This window comes from Zymoseptoria tritici, chromosome 15 (genome assembly GCF_000219625.1).
Source record: "Zymoseptoria tritici IPO323 chromosome 15, whole genome shotgun sequence".
NCBI lineage: Eukaryota > Fungi > Ascomycota > Dothideomycetes > Mycosphaerellales > Mycosphaerellaceae > Zymoseptoria > Zymoseptoria tritici.
In genome coordinates this window covers 589,853-606,916 of record NC_018204.1, presented here as the reverse complement: position 1 = coordinate 606,916, position 17,064 = coordinate 589,853, and the positions used below count along the sequence as shown (strand labels likewise).

Genomic DNA, 17,064 nt, shown 5'->3' with positions numbered 1-17,064 from the left:
ACGGCTGCTTCCTCTCAAAGCCGGGGAGCGGGAGGAAGAAAACTAGTACCTCTACAGAGCAGTAGGAGGCTAGGAGGAATACGAAGGCGACGGCGTAGTAGGGGAGAGGAGTAGACGACGACGATCGCTAGAGGAGGAATTCTAGCCGAAGGGAAGACGGCACTCCCTAAACCGTTCGGGAAGCACTTGTAGACTGGTGTATAAGCAGCTCGATCGGAATCGAATATCTCCGACAGTAGATACACTAGACGGAGGGAGGACAGAGCTCTACCGAACGGTCTTGAAGCGGGATGTTCCCCCTTAACGAGACGGGGTTACAGTTTTAGGCGGATAAGGAGACGCACACCTCGTCCGTCACCTGGGAGGTTTGGAAACCTAAGGTACGATAGACGGTAAGCGATTACCGGAGCGATATTGTGCGTTAGGATGCGGATTAGCCTATCGGTAGTCTCTCTTTTTGGCGGTTTGGTTAACTCGGGAGATGGTGAAAAGGACACCGTAAAACGTAGTTAGGCTGGGAGTAGCTACGGTGCCATGCATCGCGAGGCGCTTTACGTGGGAGCGTAGGTCTGTTTCCTCCCCTCTAAAGACGGCCAAAAGAGCCGGGAGCAAGGGCTTAGATGGGGCTTCAGTTCAGATCAGGTGCAAAGGTAGACTAGCCTATATAAACAAGTACAATGAACCCCTAACCCTAACCCTAAACCCTAACACTAAACCCTAAACCCTAACCCTAACCCAGTACCGGTCGCCTACCTACTACCGTCTCTAATCGGGGAGACCCAGGGATCTCGACCAGTCGCCCGATCAATAAGGTCGTAGGAAAGGCCTTCGAGTCCTATACGTTCCTGTAGAGATACTTCGTCGGGGTCGTTAATATACGGCAAACGGGGCATCTTCCCCAACCGTTTAACCGGTATAGATAGCGTCGAGAGAAGATAGTTGCAGTAGCGGAATACACATAGCCGTGCGAGTTCCCTTAGGGTTCTGTTTAACGTAGCGCGGTAGAGTTCGGCGTCGCCGGCCTACACATGTCCGGCTAACTAACTTATTAGCGTCTGTACCTAGGTCTTAAAGGCCATATAGAGACGGCCCTAACTAGTCGACCAGAGTTTCTGCCGGAGGAAGTCGTTTGCATATGCCGTCTATAACAGAACGCCTAATTGGAACCGTAGCTGAATCTAGTCGAATATGTCGTTTAGGAGCTAGTAGAGGTTGGTGCGACGAAGGGTCTATAGGAGAGCTAGCCTACGGCGATCTTGGGGCGTACGCACTCCACGAGACCGCTTATACCGGTCTTTCTCTAGCCGATGGTAACGCCGTATGTTGCGGCTGTTCGTAGTAAATATAAGGATGTCGAGAAGGGCAGTTAAGAAAGCCGAGGCTAGGCTCTGTTAAACATTAATAGTGTCGCTACTAGTAGAGTGACCGGTCCGCGGGAGTGTAGATAAGACTGCACAGATTGCATATAGCTAGCGGTTAATCTGGGTCCGGATATAGCAGAGCACATCGCGCCTCTCGAGCACAAAGAAGGGCCAGTATGTCTGTCTATTCGTATGCTGTACAAGAGCTAGTTAATCGAGACCGGTAGGGACTTGTGCTTTCTGAAATAAGTCCCAGGATATCCGATATTCCTCTCGGACCCCGAAGCTGTATAGACTGTCCTCGCACGACCGGAGCGAGCAGTAGACTAACCGGACTTTATGCTTAAACGCTGTAAAGATGCGACGGCGCTGTAGAGCCTTAGTAGCCTACCCTCGCCGGGAGACCGCCTGGGCTTTATTAGCTGCACTCTGTAAGAAGGCGAGGCTGCTATACACCGGCTAGGAGAACAGAGGTTCGGTCGACTAGTCGACTGGTACAAAGAGATCCTTAATGTTGTTATACCCTTGCATAAAGGCGACACCGCCTAAACGCTTAGGTGATTTGCGCTTTGATTCGCTGCGAACCGTAGTACTATTAAAGGTCCTACTCTACTAGTAGAGCTCTAGCTTTATATTAAGCTAGCTGGCTTAGTATTCGTTACAGTTCGTACGGCGGAGTAGAACGAGGGGTTCTCGATAAACCCTCGACCGGTTTGTAGGTTAGTAGGCTAGGTCCTCAAACGCAAGATCTACGAAGGCAGTGTCGAAGTCGATGTACTCCTTGTCGAATTGTCGTTTAAGGGACTAGTCGACTACTTGCCGAAGGCTGGCGATAGACGTCTTACGGAGCTCGAGCTTACAGCCATAGCGTACTGTAATTAGTTCCGCTTCCTGCCAGTCCTCTTCGTCGTCTGCTAGGCGTTTACAAATACGGGTCTAGAGACGCGTGAGCGGTAGTGCCCTAGGACGCCGGGCCTGATCGCTCGGCTATGTATTTAGAAGGTCGTAGAATAGCTCGCTAAATAACCGGTTGGTCGACCGAATCGACTGCCGCTAGCGAGCGTAGGACCGGTTATACGCCTATTCGAAAGTGCGAGGATAGTGCTAGAGAATGTCGTCCGGGTAGGTGTCTTCGAGGGTAGGTATAAAGATTTCGTTAATAAAATGCGCTTGCTAGATCCGGTTAAGGTAGCAGCGGCGCTGTTTATCGACCGCTCGTTACCGCTTTATAGATAGCAAAGGTAGGTTTGGGAAGAAGATGTAGGTATCGAAGCTAGTAGCACCGAAGCTACGGGCGAGCCGGAAGTGCTTGCATGTCGTTAGGCGGATGCCTAACCGGCCGATAGGTGTGTGCTAGTTACTAGAAAGAGTCTTTGTAAACCGTAGCTAGTAACAGAACTAGATGCTATGCCGATAGGCTGCAAGTGAGGTTAGTAGTAGGAATAGGGCATTAATGTCCTACCGGCGCGTTATCGTAAAGGGCCGCTGCTGGTGTGTTAGACAGGACCGCTCGAGCGATAGGACTAGTCAGTTATCGTCTAGTGTACTAGTGCTGCTAGCAAGGAGTTTGTTGTTTGTTTTTGTTTGTTTGTTTGTTCCATTTACGTCCTTTCGGAGTCCAAGACTATGTAGGACGGCTTTGCCATAAAGGCAAAGCAGTAGATCTAGTTACAATCAGATTTTTCGGTATTCTTTGACCTTAGGGGAAACCCCGTGCCTAAGGCAAAATGCCAAAGGACTTTAAAAGCAGCGCAAGACAAAGGAAATCAAACGAGTGTCGTTGTCTGCAGCCGGGGCTGCACTGCAGCCGGGGCTGCAGAATTTTCGCGCCAAGCTTTTTGCAGAATTTTCAGCGGATCCTTCCGCTTCGCACACACACACACGCTGCGAATTCGAAAGAGATGCAGCGCAAGGCGATGTAGCGCAAAGGCGCACGCAAGGCGATGTAGCGCAAAGGCGCAAAAAGCAGCTGTCCAACTCGCTGCCTTCTCTTGTCCTCAATATGCCTTTGTGGTATCGTAGTAGCAGTTCTATCTACGACAACGCAGGTTGATCGCAGAGTTGTGGATTCCACCGACTGTTCCAGCTCTTTGAAGTGCTTCGGTTCGGATTTCGAGGAGGTGCGCGTATAGGGCAGAGTGGACTGCTTCTTTCTTCTTCTTGTTCGTAGCGTAGAGGGCTATTCGTTCGAATCGTGCTGTTGTTCTGTTGTAGCTCGTGTTTCGAGGCGGATTTCGAGAAGGATTTCGGGCGGATTCGAGAGGTTTTCGAGGCGGATTTCGAGAAGGATTTCGGGCGGATTCGAGAGGTTTTCGAGGAGGTTTCTTCCAGACTGTCTTAGTTTCCCTTCCAAGGAAGGTACTTACGACGGCCACCGCGTGAAGGTGCAGTCTGTTCGGCCGTCGCTAGCAAGGAGTCTTTCCTATGCGATGTAGCGGATCTAGTCTTAACTATAGACTAGGAGAACTCTATACTCTGCAATATGTCGCATTATATTAGGAATCGTACATCGTTCCTCTATGTTTGTGTCTCTGTCCGGGGACTGGTCTTAACTCTCCTTATCGCTTTCTCTAGTAACCTTAAGGCTCTAGTTACGGCAGAACTAGCGGAGCGTTTAACCGGTCCCCTGCCTCTCTAGACTGGCGCTATCTCCTATTGCCTAGGAACACTTGCAGCTACTATAGCGAAAGGCTCTTTAGAGTGTCCGAATAGTATAGGGAGTTGTAGTGTTCCTTACCTCTTCGCTCTTATCCTAATCTGTCCCTCTGCTACCTCGTGCGCTCGACCGGTCGCTACTAGCATACGACGACGAATCGTCCTCGACGTCTCCTTCTTCTTCTTCTCCTACGTCGCTATCGGTAAGCAACTAGTCGTTAGGATCCTAAGGAACAGGCTCCTGTGTCTCGGGCTCGTCGATAACCGGTGTTATAGTGTACCTTGTCCCTACCCTCTCGTCCTCGTTAGTAGCGCTACTACCTAAAGTAACTAACTAGTCGCTATATATATCCGAAAAGTCGTCCTCGACGTAATCCTCTTCTTGCTCCTCTTCTTCCTCGTCTTCTTCTGCGTAAGCAGTAAGCGACCGGTCGTCGAGGTCGGAAGGGTTAAGGTCCTAATTTGTCTCGAATTTGTTAATAACCGGTAATAGAGGGCTAAGCTCCTAGTCCGACTCGAACTCGTCGATAACTAGTAACTCGAATTCGTTAATAACTGGTAGTAGAGGGTCGGGCTCCTAGGCTGTTTTGGATTCGTCGATAACTGGTAGTAGGGGCACGGCCTGCTAGTTAGCGCGGATACCTATCGCTACGATGCCTCTAACGAGGGTGTTCTAGTCGGACTCGTCGACTGGTCTATGTAGTAGCGCTGTATACGAAGGAGGTTTAGGAGCGATTTTCCGAGGGCTCCTCCTAAGGATAGCTGTCTCCGGGGCGTCTTCTATAAGCTCGGTTGGACGGTGCTGCTGCTGCTGCGCCGCGCTCGCTACAACGGATAGTCCTACGACGACAGATGGTCCGGCTACGACTAGTGCCTGCGGTTGTAGGGTGTCTGCAAGAGCATCCTGTCGTCGCTATACGCGAAGCTCTCGCTAAGTCTGCGACCGACGTTCGCGGGTAGCAGCATCGAAGGCGGCTTGCAACCGCGGAGACTGGTAAACCGCTCGCCTAGGCATCGCTCCGAGCAACCTCTCGTAGGAGGGAATTAAGTAAGAACTAAAGCTGCACCGGGAGTAGGGCGGTATGTAGGTGCGTCCTCGTCGTCTCGGTGTATTAGAAAAAGTAAGGGTGTAGACCCCGCGACCGGTAGACGAATTAGCAGTCGCGAAAGGCGGCTTCAGATCGCTGGACCAATCAGCGGTGCCGAAAGCCGGCTTTAGCTTGCGGAGACCGCCCAACCCTAACCCCAAACTACCTTATGGTAGAGGAAGCGCGAAGGAGACGAGGTCTAGCGAGTTGTCGAAAGAGCCCTGCTCTAGACCCGTCCGGCTCCTCTAATTAGTCGACTGCAAACTCTAAGCCCTACGCCTTAGTTAATTAACTAAGGAGGGTCCGTGTCCGGTCGCTAGGACCTATTAGCGCACCGCTAAACTTCCCGCTAAGACTCCTCCCTCTCTACTATAACCTCGCCGTCTCCTCTGCTAGGATTGCCTCTATAGCCTATACTACGAACTACTCTACCTCCTCCGCCTAAACGCGGATTGTATTGCTTTCCGGAGCTATAGCTGAAGTCTACCCTTCTTACGATATAGACGATGCTAGGGTAGGCCAGCTACGGATTACGGGTGTAGGCGGATTTCTCGCCTAATGCCGGGATAGGCGGATTTCCAGCCTACCTTGCTGCTAGGCGGATTTCTCGCCTAATGCCGGGATAGGTGGATTTCTAGCCTACCTTGCTACTAGGCGGATTTCTCGCCTAATGCCGGGATAGGCGGATTTCTAGCCTACCTTGCCGCTAGGCGGATTTCTCGCCTAATGCTAGGATAGGTAGATTTCTAGCCTACCTTACTGCTAGGCGGATTTTCCGCCTAATGCCGGGATAGGCGGCCTCCGCCTAAAAGCAAAACGGAAACTTCTAAGAATTATAGCTTTCTACTTTCACCTCTCGTATCTCGCGTACATAGCTAATTTCAAAGATTCTAAGAATACGGAGAGTAACTCTAGTATAAGAAGTTCCTTTCTATGTGTCTATATTTAATTTAAGATCGTTGTTGTAGTATTAAAAAAGGTCGAGAAACTTAAGGTATCGCTACTAGACTATGTGTTAGAATTTCCGTTTTAGCTTCTATACCTTAGGCGGATTTCTAGCCTACCTTGCCGCTAGGCGGATTTCTTGCCTAATACCGGGATAGGCGGATTTCTAGCCTACCTTGCCGCTAGGCGGATTTCTCGCCTAATGCCGGGATAGGTAGATTTCTAGCCTACCTTGCCGCTAGGCGGATTTTCCGCCTAATGCTAGGATAGGCGGATTTCTAGCCTACCTTGCTGCTAGGCGGATTTCTTGCCTAATGCCGGGATGGGCGGAGAGCTAACCTAGTAGCCGAATACGTAAGCGGCATACACCTCCTGCTCGACGCTTAAGAACAGCTACCGTAGAAACCTCTACGGATATAGAAGTCCTACGATATAAGAGCCTACGACGCTAGCGCTACTACGTGCAGCTTTGTTACGCTTTTTACCGGGTGCCCGATAAGGAGGGGGTAGTACTAAATATAGGCAGGAATTACTACGACAGAAGAGCACTACACTATGTCGTCGAGCTCCTTATTAGCAAAAATACGCGGATAGCGAGTCTAACGTAGATTTAACGGCCTATAGAGGACGGCTTAGGCACGAGAACGGCATAAGGGAGAACAGATTAACGAGAGTAGGGCGGAGGAGGAGGAGGGAGAAGACGTAGACATAGGAGATTCGAAAGCGAGACGGTAAGGTAACAGACAAGACGAGCTAGGCGAAGGGAGAGGAAGACGGGAGGATAAAGAGGATATAGGCCCAGTAGGACAGGATGGCATCGAGATAAGGACGATGTAACGATGCCTAGAGAGGACGATATAACGATGCCGGGGATAGCCCATTCTCGGACTGGGGAGTAGAGGAAGAGACGACGAGCAGGACGAGTAAGTACAGAGGGGAGGGTAGCCCTTTATACTACTACCTCGTCGAGTGCGATAATTATAATTAAGCCGTAGACCCTAGTAGACAGCGAGATAAGAGGATGGCTATCGACGATAACTATCGACGATTGTAAGGCTGACCCTGCTCGTAATTGTAAGAAGGACGACTACACCCTAGCCCTATAAGAGCCGGATGTGTTCCCTCCTCTCTAGAGCCTCGCTACTACCTATTTACGCTCTTAGCCTTAGTTTTCCTCTACGGTAGAGACTTCGAACTATCCGTAAGTACTCTCTACCTAGGTTACCCTCTCCTTCGAGTGCCTCCTACTACCGATCCCGACTTGTTACTTCGCCGACCTCTCCCTCGACGTTCCTTGTAGCTTCCTCCTCCCCTCTATCCTTAGCGTCGCCCTCTCTGCCCTCTAACCCTTAGATGTTATCCAAACTGTCGACAAGCGCGGTACGGCCCTAGGAAGGTCTGACGGCCTTTGCCGACGCCCTCTAGGAGCTCTATAAGGGCGTTATCCTGTACAGCGGCGAGATCGACTACTTTAGCGTCCTAAGGAATAAGACCGGACATCCTGATATAGAAGGACGATACTACCGTACCTTCGAGTACAAGAAGTGTCGTACGAAGAAAAGGCGTACTATTAAGGCGTGGATTAAGAGCGTTACTACGGAAATCGGCCAGTCGAGACTTACACTTATAGCGCAAACGATCCTAGACTAGCTTTGTGACTATAGTAAGGATATAGCCTAGCTCGTTGCCTAGATTAAAGATCGACTAGAGGAGCCGGTAACCGCGCTAGCGAAGCGAGCACTCGAGTCCGAGTCTTCGATTAAGATAGCGTCCGCGGATTGTTAGTTAAGGAAGACGATCCGGCGTAAGGAGGACGTGTTCCTAGATATTGTCTTTACGGATCTTCCTTCTATAAGTATCCCTTCGACGAAGATTCCGTCGACGAATCTTCCTTCTACGGACATTCCTTCTATGGACATTCCTTTTACGGACATTCCTTCTACGAGGCTCCCTACCGATATCCCTTTAACTAGGCTACTTTCGATCGACATCCCCTTAACGATCCCTACTGTCCTCGTCCTAGAGACTAACCCTACCGCGATTCTAGTCGACCCTATACTAAAGCCTATCGTACAGATACCCTTCTTTTAGAAATACGCCGAGGCCTGCCTAATCCGCGTAGCGAAGGAGATAAAGCGATCGGTTAACTGCCTCCTATATACCTTAGGCGAAGGTCCTCCTTATCGCTCGGACGAAGGTCCTCCTTATTGCTCGAGTAAAGATCCTCTAGACCCTCCTAGACCTAAAGACGGTGCGAGCGAGCACCGGAAGGAATCGAGACCTGCTACGAACGGAGCCCTACCGCCTAGCCGGAATAACGCGTAAGCAGAGTCGATCGAGGAGAGACAGCAGAGGAAGAGTCTTCCGCACTGTTCCGTTAAGGAAAAGCGCAGAGGGAAGAGTGTTCCTCCTAAGGTACGACCCTACGACCTCTTTCCTAGTAAGGACTACGACCTTCTCTCGCCCTTTTCTACAGTATCCGTCCCTCCTCCCCTTATGCCCTCTCCGGACACGCCCTCTCCTATAAAGGCGAAGGAGCTTACTCCCTTTCCGTTCTCTTCGTCGGGATAGTAAAGGCTATAGATCGCGGACCTAGCCGCGTGTGCCGAACTAGTAACGCCCTCCCTAAAAGCGAAGACCTTCCGGATTCTCTCTACGGAGCTAAAGCTACGAACGAAACCGACCTCTCCTTTAGCGGACTATAAGCGGAAACTACTCTAACCCCGCTTTATAAACCTTCCTAGGAGATCGTCTACGGATTAGGTCCGCGAGTTCGTCGATCGCTATTAAGAAGCTAATAACAAATTTAAAAGGCGAGTAGTGCGGTAGAAGGCGAAGAGTACTAGCGTCTTCGACGAGTTTAAAGCCGAGCTAATACAGCAGGGGCTAGAAGAGGAGCTAGCAGGACGGGAGGATAGCCCAGGCTTAAAGAGAGAGACTTAGGGAGCATCCTCTAAGAGAGAGAGTTGAGAGGCATCTAGGGGAGGCGAGTCCTCTCGCGGGTCGCGAGACTAGGAGGAATGCTAGGATTAGATGTATTAACATCCGGGGCTTAGGGGATAATAGGTAGCTAATCCTAGCGGCGCTAATTAACGACGACGTCCTCGACTACCTCTTTATCGTTAAGACCTAGTTTGTTAAGTATAAGAAGCGCCAAGCGGATTACCGCGTAATTGCGACTATAGTAAAGCCCGATACGGTACCGAGAAAGGGTCGCTTAGGCTATAGGATTCTAGTAATAGGGACAGTACGCGCGCGAAGTTAGCTTACCGGCGAGGCGTAGATTATTAGGACAGACGCTATAACCCTGCCGACGGACTAGGAAACGATTAGCGGAGTCTACTTTCCCCCCAAGCGGAAGCTAGATAAGGTCTAGTCTACGCTTAAGGCAGTTGCCGGCTCTAATGTCGTTCTCGGAGATATTAACGTCCGCTTTAGTAAGATGTCTCTTTAGAGCAGGAAGGCGTCGCTGCTTCTAAGACGGAAGGTTGTCTTATAATAGATTAAGGACTCCGCGATAACCTATCTAATGCCAATCTAGGAGCCGATTACGATTACGGACGCCGTATGCGAGAAACAACTAACAACTGACTACTACTTTGTCCGCCAGACGCTACTGTATGCGACGCTAGCTCTACCGCGACCGACAGAGAAGATAAATACTAACTATGTCTACTAGCTCTACCTCTAGCTAGACCCGACTACGGGTACTCCAGGTAGATTAGCCGTACTATATTAACTTCGACGCTATGCAATAAGCCGGCTAAACGACGACGATATAGCGCAGGCGCTCTGCTATAGCTAGGAGAGAAGGGCGCGGCATTAACAGCATCTATACTATATAAGCGCCGATGTAGATAAGCGGAATGCGGAAATTATGTCGCTCTACTAGTAGGTAAGCGAAGCCGTGCTAGGACTCGCCTCTACGCGTCGTCGAAATTGTCCTCGGAGTAGACGAAAGGCGGAGGATATAAGTAATAGAGGCGAAGAGAAGAAGAATAGAGGCGGAGAGAAGAAGGATCGAGACGGAGAGAAGAAGGATTAAGAGGGAGAGAAGAAGGATCGAGAGGGAGAGAAGAAGGATCGAGAGGGAGAAAAGAAGAATAGAGGTAGAGAGAAGAACGATAGGCCTCGAAAGGCAATAATAGACCCGAAGTAAAAGCAAGCCGAGAATAATAACAACGCTGCTCGCAAGCTAAAGCAGCTACGCTGCCGTAGTAAGAAGAAGAAGGACTAGCATCTTAAGGCGATAGCGAAGCCGAATCCGGACGCCGATAGCAGGACGCTTAAGACAGTCCGTCTCTATAAGAGAGCGTAGCGCTACGCGAACAAGAACATACCGCTAGTGCCGACCCTAGCAGGGAAGGCAAGAGGGATAACGGCAATCGACGAGGTAATAGAGGGATTTGCCGGTCGATTCGTCTTAACAGCGACCCTCCTAGTACAGGAGATGTTTCCTATCGACGATCGATCTACCTCGCTCTCCTTCTCGATCGACGAGATAATACAGGAGCTTACCTACTAGGATGCTACGAAGGCCTACGGAAACGATAGGGTACACATCTGTCTAATAAAAACCCTCGCAACGACGAGCTTCCTCCGGATCCTAGCCGCCCTCTACAATTCCTATCTCCGGAATAGTAAGACGCCGCAGAGCTAGAACGAAACTATTGTCTGTCTAGTCGTTAAGGATAAGACCTAATAGGAGGATAGTATAATGCCGGCGAAGGATACTAATAATGTTCGTCCGATCTCGCTAGTAACAATGTTTCGAAAGGTCTTCGAGCGCCTACTCCTCTAGCGCTTTAATAGTAGGATATAGGCGAGGATATATCCTAACTAGGCGGGATTTCGAAGTTACTACTCTACTATTACGAACGCCGCGGTTGTCCACGCCCTCCTCGAATTAAGCCGGATTATATACGCTATGTTCCTCGATTTTTAAGCCGCCTTTAACGTTGTAGATTATGTACTACTCGCGGACGTTCTACGCCGGCGGAGATGCCCGGAGAATATGCTAGCTCTAATTGCGAGCCTCTGCTTTTTCGACGTCTGGTCTTTTATCGTTTTAGATTGTACGGCTTCTCGGTGGTTTCCGCGGACGAGGGGAGTTCTATAGGGCTTACCCCTCTCGCCCTATCTGTTTAATATCTTTATCGATAGCTTGCTCGAGGACTTAAATTAACCTAGGATACTCGCCCTAGCCGGCTCTTCCGACCTAATGCCTATAGCGCTGCCGATTCCTCGCGCGCTGTTCTTCGCCGATAATAGTGTTCTCCTCGCTAGCGACTTAGACGAGGTGCGGGTACTAATCTAGATCCTCGAGCGCTAGTCCTCTGCTAACCGCATCGCCCTAAATATTAAAAAATGCGCCTATCTAGCTCCGGCGTCTTCGTAGGAGGCGATCTACCTCTTTAGTGCGGAGGTACTAAGGAGAGAGGTATATACCTACCTCGGATTTCCCGTAACGGCGCGAGGAATTGACTTAAGGAGGCACCTTAAGAGCCGGCTCGAACAGGCCGGGAAACGAAGCGACTTCCTAACCCTCGACGCGGACGGTTAGGGCTTCGCGTATCGCCTGCGAGTCTATTAGTAGTATCTCGCACTAATGTTCGAGTATAGCGCGCCTCTCCTCGCGGCGTTTACCGAGGACTCTCCTAAGTTCTAGGACGAGACGACTAAGGACGTTGCGAAGCTAACGAAGTGGATCTCGGGTTATGCTTCTAACCCTTACTTTACTCGCAATCTCCTAGGAATCTCCGCCCTACCCTCGCGATTTAAAGCACTAAAAACTAGCTTTTAGGTTGTAAAGAAGCACGCTCCGGAAGAAAGTCTGCTATAGAAGTTAGGATTACTAATCTAGAAACCTAAAGTGTTCTTCCGGTGCTTAACAGAGGACAAGCTCTACAAGAAGTACCGCAAGACACCTGAGTCCTAGCCTCGCGACCGAAGCCTTAGCGAAGACCGCCGTTCTATCTAGCGGTTCCTACGCTAGGAGAGAGAGGAAGATATAGCTAAAGAGGCTAAGAAGTAGAGCCTAACCTAGATTATACTAGAAGAAAGCCGCCTAAAGTAGGACTTACGAGGAGCCGATTACTTTTTAAAGGCGCTACGGTCCTTCTAGAAGCGCTTCCTCTAGTATCGGCGTAGAACCTTCTATACCTATAGTTTCTGCGTCTATATAAGCAAATTCATCCGAGGATACGAGACTTACTACCGGGAAAACAGGATGAGCTAGCTCTTAAGGAAGGAACGACAGGCGAAGCAGAAGATGCATAAGAAAATAGGTACTACGAACACGAAGTTTACCGAGGTAGACTTCCTTCTAAATATAGGATGCTAGGAGCGAGCTAACGAGATCCTCGAGCGAATCTCGACGAAGATTACGAAGGAGGAAGCTACAAAGGAGGAAGCGGAGGAAGCGGCGGCACAGACCTAGTGCACACTGTCCTAAGTAGGACGTTAAAAGGCTCCGTCTGATGGGTAGGATATTAAAAGGCTCCGTCCGATGGGTAGGACATTAAAAGGCTCCGTCCGATAGGTAGGATGTTAAAAGGCTCTGTCCGATAGATAGGACGTTAAAAGGCTCTGTCCGATAGGTAGGACGTTAAAAGGCCCTGTCCGATAGGTAGGATGTAAAAAGGCTCCGTCCGATAGGTAGGACATAAAAAGGCTCCGTCCGATAGGTAGGACGTAAAGTAGCTCTGTCGACCTAGGACGTAAAAGCGGAGATTATCCCTCGAGGATAAATTAGGCGTTTACCCTATCGAAAAGGAGTCTCTTCCCTTAAGATGAAAGTAGGCGTCCGATTAGTAGGACGTTAAAAGGCTGCGCTGCGACGTAGGAGACGTAGGCGACTAGCGAGGCCCGGACTAGCTCCGCACCGGACGATCAACTCTATCTAGAAGGCCCAGCAGTAGATGTAAGGCGTATACCCTAGATCTACGGCTGCTTCCTCTTAAAGCCGGGGAGCAGGAGGAAGAAAACTAGTACCTCTACAGAGTAGTAGGAGGCTTAGAGGAAAGCGAAGGCGACGGCGTAGTAGGGGGGAGGAGTAGACGATGACGATCGCTAGAGGAGGAATTCTAGCCGAAGGGAAGACGGCACTCCCTAAACCGTTTAGGAAGCACTTGTAGACTAGTATATAAGCAGCTCGATCGGAATTAAATGTCTCTAATAGTAGATACGCCGGACGGAGGGAGGACAGAGCTCTACCGGACGGTCTTAAAGCGGGATGTTCCCCCTTAACGAGACGGGGTTATAGTTTCGGGCGGATGAGGAGACGCACACCTCGTCCGTTACCTAGGAGGTCTAGAAACCTAAGGTACGATAGACGGTAAGCAATTGCCGGAGCGATATTTTGCGTTAGGATACGGACTAGCCTATCGGTAGTCTCTCTTTTTAGCGGTTTGGTTAACTCGGGAGATAGTAAAAAGGACACCGTAAAACGTAGTTAGGCTAGGAGTAGCTGCGGTGCCGTACATCGCGAGGCGCTTTACGTAGGAGCGTAGGTCTGTTTCCTCCCCTCTAAAGACGGCTAAAAGAGCCGGGAGCAAGGGCTTAGATGGGGCTTCAGTTCAGATCAGGTGCAAAGGTAGACTAGCCTATATAAACAAGTACAATGAACCCCTAACCCTAACCCTAAGTGACATATGGAGCACAACCCTGCTAGCACACAGGGTCAGCCGAACTGCTTCTGTGCGCGCCCTAAATAGCCAGCCGTTAGGCCACTATGTCTGTCAGCCGCTTCGTTATCGGCCTAGACGTGTCGACTAGTAGGTTGCATAAGGCGTCTTAAGAACGTATAAATCTGAGCACATGCAGATTCCTGAAAAATATATACCTAACAATTTCCCGGAGGTCAAATAGCTAAGTAGAATAGACCCTTTACCTCCGGCTTTTTATAAGCTGCAGAGCATAAGATTAGCAGGTTGGGAGGTGACAGAGCTGGATTTCCAGGAATAGGGTGGAATTTTGAGGCGGATTCAATGGTTACACCGGTTTTGCGATTGGGGGTGGGGATGGGGTGGGGGGGAGGGGTATTGTCAGAGGCTGGTGCCTAAGGCTGCATCGGCTGTGCCGATGCCTGGGCCAACGCCCAACGGACGAACGCCGGTTCAGAAATCCACTAGGCCGAATCAGGAACAAGCTTCCTTTCGGCCGACTAGAAGGCCACGTATACGCCAAGCGACGCTACGCGCACACACAGCTTATACTCGACGTTCCATTGTTCTAGATAGATCTTCTTTTCGGTAGCTTTAGAATTTCATACATTCGGATCTGGACCTTTGTGCGTAACTTCGGTTCAGACCCTTATAGCAACCTCGTTATCTAACAACTTCGTTAGCGGAGCTAAAGTTTAAGAGTTCTGTTAATTTCACTCGTCTGCCTCGTCAGAACTGCCTCCTTTGCTACCCTCAGTGCCCTATGCCATTGCACGTACTGCTTCGTTAACCGGACTACCGAGGTCTAGATTCGCCTTAGAGAAGTACTCTAGATAGGCCCTATACTAACGTGCGATGTGCTAGCCGTCGTAACGTAGCTTATCTCGATTTGGGTCTTTTCGCTATGTACGGAGGGCTTCCCATTTCGGGGTCTTCCCCTCTTCGTAGGCTTGTTCTAGGTTAGACGGAAAAGCTGCAATCCACCTAATTAATGTCTCGTATACGACCGGTCGACGGGTCCTTAGAGGCGGTAAATCGTTGTCTAAACTCGGGCGAGGTCGGGCTAGGGCTAGGGGTTAAGTAAACGCCGGTAGTTAGCAAGTCTGGTAGAGCTTGCCGCTCTCGTATAAGGGCAGGACCCGGAGGTATCTAGTAGCGTATAACGCAAAGTTCGTCCTCCACTTTTCCGCTATCCTCGGACTAACCGGTCTGCCTATGTAGGGTAAATTGCCAGGGATAGTCTTTAGTGCATCGTAGTAGTAGCGAGTCTATACCCGCTATAGGCGGTTGTCCTATATACGAGGGAATCTATCGTCCTAGTTAAAGAGGAGCTGAATGCGTGTTTCCCAGGTGTTTAGCTAGGCAGAGAAGCCGCTAGTACCGGTCGCCTACCTACCACCGTCTCTAATCGGGGAGACCCAGGGATCTTAACCGGTCGCCCGATCGATAAGGTCGTAGGAAAGGCCTTCGAGTCCTATACGTTCCTATAGAGATACTTCGTCGGGGTCGTTAATATACGGCAAACGGGGCATCTTCCCTAACCGTTTAACTAGTGTAGATAGCGTCGAGAGAAGACAGTTGCAGTAGCGGAATACATATAGCCGTGCGAGTTCCCTTAGGGTTCTGTTTAACGTAGCGCGGTAGAGTTCGGCGTCGCCGGCCTATATATGTCCGGCTAACTAACTTATTAGCGTCTGTACCTAGGTCTTAAAGGCTATATAAAGACGGCCCTAACTAGTCGACCGGAGTTTCTGCCGGAGGAAGTCGTTTGTATATGCCGTCTATAACAGAACGCCTAATTAGAACTGTAGCTAAATCTAGTCGAACATATCGTTTAGGAGCTAGCAGAGGTTAGTGCGACGAAGGGTCTATAGGAGAGCTAGCCTACGGCGATCTTAGGGCGTACGCACTCTACGAGACTGCTTATACTGGTCTTTCTCTAGCCGATAGTAACGCCGTATGTTGCGGCTGTTCGTAGTAAACGTAAGGATGTCGAGAAGGGCGGTTAAGAAAGCCGAGGCTAGGCTCTGTTAAACATCGATAGTGTCGCTACCAGTAGAGTAACTAATCCGCGGGAGTGTAGACAGGACTACACAGATTACATACAGCTAGCAGTTAATCTAGGTCCGGATATAGTAGAGCACATTGCGCCTCTCGAGCACAAAGAAGGGCTAGTGTGTCTATCTATTCGTATGCTGTACAAGAGCCGGTTAATCGAGACCGGTAGGGACTTGTACTTTCTGAAATAAGTCCTAGGATATCCGATATTCCTCTCGGACCCCGAAGCCGTATAGACTATCCTCGCACAACTAGAGCGAGCGGTGGACTAACTAGACTTCATGCTTAAACGCTGCAAAGATGCGACGGCGCTGTAGAGCCTTAGTAGCCTGCCCTCGCTGGGAGACCGCCTAGGCTTTATTAGCTACACTCTGTAAGAAGGCGAGGCTGCTATACACCGGCTAGGAGAACAGAGGTTCGGTCGACCGGTCGACTAGTGTAAAGAGATCCTTAATATTATTGTACCCTTGTATAAAGGCGACACCGCCTAAACGCTTAGGTGATTCGCGCTTTAATTCGCCGCGAACCGTAGTACTATTAAAGGTCCTACTCTACTAGTAGAGCTCTAGCTTTATATTAAGCTAGCTAGCTTAGTATTCGTTGTAGTTCGTACGGCGGAGTAGAACGAGGGGTTCTTAATAAACCCTCGACTAGTTTATAGGTTAGTAGGCTAGGTCCTTAAACGTAAGATCTACGAAGGTAGTGTCGAAGTCGATGTACTCCTTATCGAATTGTTGTTTAAGGGACTAGTCGACTACTTGCCGAAGGCTGGCGACAGACGTCTTACAGAGCTCGAGCTTGTAGCCGTAGCGTACTATAATTAGTTCCGCTTCCTGCTAGTCCTCTTCGTCGTCTGCTAGGCGTTCACAAATACGGGTCTAGAGACGCGCGAGCAGTAGTGCCCTAGGACGCCGGGCCTGATCGCTCGGCTATATATTTAGAAGGTCGTAGAATAGCTCGCTAAACAACCAGTTAGTCGACCGAATCGACTACCGCTGGCGAGCGTAGGACCGGTTATACGCCTGTTCGAAAGTGCGAGGATAGTACTAGAGAATGTCGTCTAGGTAGGTGTCTTCGAGGGCAGGTATAAAGATTTCGTTAATAAAATGCGCTTGCTAGATCCGGTTAAGGTAGCAGCGGCGCTATTTGTCGACTACTCGTTGCCGCTTTGTAGATAGCAAAGGTAGGTTTAGGAAGAAGATGTAGGTATCGAAGCCGGTAGCACTAAAGCTACGGGCGAGCCGGAAGTGCTTATACGTCGTTAGGCGGATGCCTAACTAGCCGATAGGTATA

The 17,064-nt window shown here is 50.0% G+C and overlaps 1 protein-coding gene across 1 annotated transcript; it reads left to right on the top strand.

Moving 5' to 3' along the window:
• Positions 1-2,952: 2,952 nt before the first annotated feature.
• MYCGRDRAFT_83148 (uncharacterized protein) lies at positions 2,953-3,435 on the top strand (the record flags this gene model as incomplete). Its single annotated transcript, XM_003847304.1, is given in 4 exon segments — positions 2,953-3,145; positions 3,163-3,274; positions 3,325-3,373; positions 3,414-3,435. Coding segments are annotated over 3 exon segments (217 nt in total), but the record flags the coding sequence as incomplete, so codon positions are not given.
• Positions 3,436-17,064: the final 13,629 nt, after the last annotated feature.